This window comes from Piliocolobus tephrosceles, chromosome 8 (assembly GCF_002776525.5).
Source record: "Piliocolobus tephrosceles isolate RC106 chromosome 8, ASM277652v3, whole genome shotgun sequence".
In the NCBI taxonomy this organism is placed as follows: Eukaryota; Metazoa; Chordata; class Mammalia; order Primates; family Cercopithecidae; genus Piliocolobus; species Piliocolobus tephrosceles.
Window position 1 is genome coordinate 44,205,748 of NC_045441.1, and position 5,659 is coordinate 44,211,406.

The 5,659-nt window shown below is 39.5% G+C and overlaps 1 protein-coding gene across 1 annotated transcript in view; it reads right to left on the reverse strand.

Annotated features, from left to right (window-relative positions):
* Positions 1-4,315: 4,315 nt before the first annotated feature.
* SEPTIN14 (septin 14) overlaps positions 4,316-5,659 on the reverse strand; it is a 70,059-nt gene continuing 68,715 nt past the window's right edge. Inside the window, exon 10 of the mRNA XM_023194599.3 lies at positions 4,316-4,952. Within this exon, the coding sequence (XP_023050367.1) occupies positions 4,773-4,952 (180 nt within the window). The 3' untranslated portion in view covers positions 4,316-4,772. The remainder of the gene's footprint in view (positions 4,953-5,659) is intronic.

Here is a 5,659-nt window from a genome sequence, read left to right on the forward strand (position 1 = left end):
ACAGCTATATATAACAGTGTAAATGAATCTCATAAGCATAATGTTGAGCAAAAGAAGCCAAACACAAAAGCATGCAAACTGCATAATTCCATTTATATAAGGTAAAAACAAAAACAAACCCAGCTAAGGTGATCTACAGTGTTAGAAGTCAGGATGGGGGTTCCCTTGAGGAGGAAAGAGAAGACAATGTTGGCCGGGCACGGTGGCTCACGCCTGTAATCCCAGCACTTTGGGAGGCTGAGGCGGGTGGATCAAAAGGTCAGGAGATTGAGACCAGCCTGAAACCCCGTCTCTACTAAAAATACAAAAAATTAGCCAGGCATGGTGGCAGGCACCTGTAGTTCCAGCTACTCGGGAGGCTGACACAGGAGAATGGCTTGAATCAAGGAGGCGGAGCTTGCAGCAGTGAGCCAAGATCATGCCACTACACTCCAGCCTGGGTGACAAGTAAGACTCCGTCTCAAAAAAAAAAAAAAAAAAAAAAAGAAGACAATGTTTGGGAAGGGATATGGGGGTATTCTGGGGTGCTGTTAATGTTCTATTTCTTGACTGGTGTGTTACAAATGTGTATTTTGGGCTGGGTGTGGTGGCTCACACCTGTAACCCCAGCATTTTGGGAGGCCAAGGCAGGTGGATCACCTGAGGTTAGGAGTTCAAAACCAGCCTGGCCAACATGGTGAAACCCCATCTCTACTAAAAATACAAAAAATTAGCTGGGCATGGTGGCGGTGCCTGTAATCCCAGCTACTCGGGAGGCTGAGGCAGGAAAATCACTTGAACCCAGGGGGCAGAGGTTGCAGTGAGCTGAGATCATAGGACTGCACCCTAGCCTGGGCAACAAAAGCGAAACTCTGTCTTAAAAGAAAAAAAAGTGTATTTTATGATGAATTTGTATGATCCATGTATTTTTGAGGACAGCACCTTTTTGTGATACACAATAAAAAGGTTTTTATTTTGTATTATTTTGAAATGTTTAAATATGCTATTTTAGATATTCAAAATTTCTTATGATGGCTTCACTTTTCCATCATAACATCTTTGTGATTAAATCAATTAATGTGATTAAATCAATCCATTTTTGTAGTTGGGTCGGTTCTGTGATTGAGTCTTTTTATGCCCCAACAGTCTTTAAGAGTGCCAATAAGTATATATATGTATAATTTTTAAAAATAATTGTATAATTTCAACTTTTATTTTAGATTTAGAGAGTCCATGTGCAGGTTTGTTACATGAGTATATCGCGTGATGCTGAGGTTGGAGGTATGAACGATCCCATCATCCAGATAGTGAGCATGGTACCCAATAGGTGGCTTTTCTGCCTTCCCCCTCTCTTCCCTCTACCCCCTCTAGTAGCACCCTGTGTCTGCGGTCCCCATCTTTATGTCCATATGTACCCAAAGTATGTCCATATGTCCCACTTGTAAGAAAGAACATGCAGCATTTGGTTTTCTGTTTCTACGTTAATTTTCTTAGGGTGATGGCCTCTAGCTATGTCCATGTTGCTGCAGAAGACATGATCTCATTCTTTTTTATGGCTGTGTAGTATTTTGCAGTGTAAATGTACCACATTTTCTTCATCCAGTCCACCACTGATGGGCATCTAAGTTGACTCCATGTCTTTACTGGTGTGAATAGTGCTGGGATAAACATACAAGTGAATGTGCCTTTTTGGTAGAATGATTTATTTTCTTTTGGGTATATACCAAGTAATGAGATTGCTGGGTAAATGGTAGTCCTGGGCAGATTGCTTGAGGCCAGGAGTTTGTGACCAGCCTGGGCAACATAGCAAAACCCCGTCTCTACTAAAAATACAAAGAAATTAGCTGGGCATGGTGGCACATACCTGTAGCCCCAGCTACTTGGGAGGCTGAGATAGGAGAATCACTTGAACCCAAGAGACAGAGTTTTCAGTGAGCTGAGATCACACCACTGCACTCCAGCCTGGGTGACAAAGCAGGACTCTGCCTCAAAAAACAACAAAAAAAGACAATGTGAGAATCTTGAAAGCTCAGAGAGAAAAGCAACTCTCACAGACAAGGGATCCAGATAACATTAGCAGCTGATTTCTCAGCAGAAAACTTGGAAGGCCAGTAGGCAGTGGATTATATATTTAAAATAATGAAGAAACCTGTCAATTGAGAAATCTATAGCTGGAAAACTTGTCCTTCAAAAATGAGGGAGAAATTAAGACATTTCCAGCTTTTTTTTTAAAGCTGAAAAAATCCATTTATCTCTAAATTTGCGATACAAGAAGTGTTAAAAGTCCTTCAGGTTGAAATAAATGAACTCTAGGCATTAATGCTATAAGTAAATAAGCAAGCTATATGAATATATAAAGCTCTCTGGTAAAAGTAAATACATAAACAAACATAAAAACAGTATTATTGTAATTTTGGTTTGTAACTCCGCTTTTTATTTTCTATAGGATTTAAAAGAAAAATGCATAAAATGTAATTATAAATCTGTTAGGTGGTGTACAATGAATAAAGATATAATTTGTTACATCAATAACCTAAAAAGAGTAGAGCTATATAGCAGTAGAATTTTGGTATGTGATTGAAGTTAAGTTGAAATAAATTCAAATTAGAATGTTATAACTCTAGGATGTTATATGTAATTTTCATAGTAATCAAAAATGAAATATACATAGAATATACACAAAAGGAAATGAGAATAGAAACAAAACTTGTCACTACAAAAAAAATCAACTAAAGATAAAAGAAGTAAATAATTGAGAAAACGACTGGCAAAAATCAGTAACTCTGACTTATTAAAATTTTCCATGCTACATAAATCTGGAAACTCTATTTCACATAAAACTGGAGCTGAAAGAGACAAATATTTACTTACAAAGTTAACAGTTATATAGAAAACAAACACTTTTTTAGAAAAAATTATGAAAACTAAAAATATGCCTTATAGTATCATATAATATCATATTTTATAGCTCTTGGAAAATAGAAAATAAAATGTCTGTTGGCAGGAATCCTTCTGTGCCCTCAAAAACCCTATGGATTATACCATTATTACCTAAAAAGTCTATTCTCAAATGCAGCAGAGTGATAATTTTTTATAAGGTAGATACTATTTTTAAATATGAATAATATTGTTGATTTCAGTTTCAATAACATTGGATTAAGATGAAAGAATGAGAAGATAAAGGTCCCTCAGCAATATAACTCACAAACATGTTCAGAAGCAGTAAGAAGTTACATTAATTATCTTTTGAAAGTCAATAGTCTCCATCTTTAATGTATGCATATAGCATAGCTAATGTACTATTGCTGGGTCCATTTATTCAACAAATAATCGCCGCTATGTGTCAGATATTGTTCTAGGCCTAGGAAAGGATACGTAAGTGAACAAAGCAAAGATTCTGGTTCTTGTAGAGTTTCCATTAAAAGACCATTTAGTAAAAGTTTTCTTCCCCCAAATTATAAAATCTGTAAGATGATTTAACAACATGTATAAAAGTCATTGTGGGCCGGGCACGGTGGCTCATACCAGGTGTGGTGACTCATAGCGCTCTGTCATTCAGGCTGGAGTGCAGTGGCACAATCTCTGCTCACTGCAACCTCTGCCTCCCGGGTACAAGTGATTCTCCTGCCTCAGCTTTCCGAGTAGCAGGGACTACAGATGCACAACACCACGCCCGGCTAACTTTAGCAGAGATGGGGTTTCGCCATGTTGGCTGGGCTGGTCTTAAACTCCTGACCTCAAGTGATCTGCCCACCTCCACCTCCCAAAGTGCTGGGATTACAGGTGTGAGCCACCTCACCTGGCCTTATTTTCTACAACTTTGATAACTTCAGCATATACTCCAAATCTGTAAGACATAATATTATCATTCAGATGCAACTCATGGCTTCTCACTGTGCTCTGACTTTCTCTAGCCTTTGAATTCTTTATTCTAATATCAGTTTTAAGTCTTGACACAAAAGCATGGGAGTTCTCATCAAAATCCAACTGTTTATCGTAAAAACTATCAAGAAATTATTGGTAAAATTTAAAAAGGAAAATAGGCCTATTAATTAGATTTGTATAACTTAATATTTTATGTCTGTGAGTCCCCAACAAAGCCTCCAACTTCTATTTGGATATAAAATGTAAGTCACTACTGGATCCACAAGCAGGACTATGGTAAAGAAATTTCTCCACCTAACCAGCTCCTTTTACACGATGTTACATGTTTCTTTTGTTTTTTCATTTTGGCAAATATTGATTGACTATCATCTTCGTGTTAGTCTGCGTCCTGAGTGCCAAGATACAGAATCTAAAAAGATGGACACAGGACCTGCCTTCTGGGAGTTCACACTTTTTTTTTTTTTTTTTTTTTGAGACGGAGTTTTGCTCTTGTCACCCAGGCTAGAGTCCAATGGTGAGTTCTTGGCTCACTGCAACCTCCACCTCCGAGGTTCAAGTGATTCTCCTGCCTCAGCCTCCCAAGTAGCTGGGATTACAGGTACCAGTCACCATGCCCAGATAATTTTTGTATTTTTAGTAAAGACAGGGTTTCATCATTTTGGTCAGGCTGGTCTTGAACTCCTGACCTCAGGTGGTCCACCTGCGTCAGCCTCCTAAAGTGCTGGGATTATAGGCATGAGCCACCACGCCCTGCTAGGAGTTCACACTTTAGTTGGGGAAAATATACAATAAGCAAGCCAATTTTTAAAATGAGAATTTCAATCAGAGTTAAATGCTACAAAGACAATCTCACAGAAAGTTGGGATGTAGAATGATAAGGCTCTCAAACAGAATAGTAAGAGAAACTATTATTTCTTACGATGTTTGTCTTTCTTTGTATCGGTACTCAGCTGAGTCTGCAGTGCTTCAGAGGCAGCTTTCATTTTATAAAAATCTATGATTTCTCCTTCCAGTTGTTTTTTCTCTTCCTCGAGCTTCCTTATCTCTTCCTGTTGAATCATTTTAAGATGCTCGAACTTGTCCTGCAGCTGTGAAACCAATGTGCAGTTGTGACACCAAAGTATAGTGTGGCTGAGCACCCAGAAGAACATGCTTTTTTCTGATCAAACAAACCCAAATCATCAGAGTAGAGCATGATCTTAATAACAATCTCAAAAACTCAGGAGTAAACACTCAGATATGCAATTTTTCTTTTCTTTCTTTTTTCCTTTTTTGAGATGGAGTCTCACTCTGTTGCCCAGGCTGGAGTACCGTGGCACAATCTTGGCTCACTGCAACCTCCATTTCCTGGTTCCAGTGATTCTCCTGCCTCAGCCTCCCGAGAAGCTGGGACTACAGGCAGGCACCACCATGCCCGGCTAATTTTTGTACTTTTAGTAGAGACGGGGTTTCGCCATGTTGGCCAGGCTGATCTTGAGCTCCTGACCTCAAGTGATCCTCCTGCTTTGGCCTCCCAAATACTTTCTTTTTTTTTTTTTTTTTTTTTTTTAATATAGAGACAAGGAGACGGGCAGATCACGAGATCAGGAGATCGAGACCATCCTGGCTAACACAGTGAAACCCCGTCTCTACTAAAAACTACAAAAAACTAGCCGGGCGAGGTGGCGGCGCCTGTAGTCCCAGCTACTCGGGAGGCTGAGGCAGGAGAATGACGTGAACCCGGGAGGCGGAGCTTGCAGTGAGCTGAGATCCGGCCACAGCACTCCAGCCTGGGTGACAGAGCGAGACTCCGTCT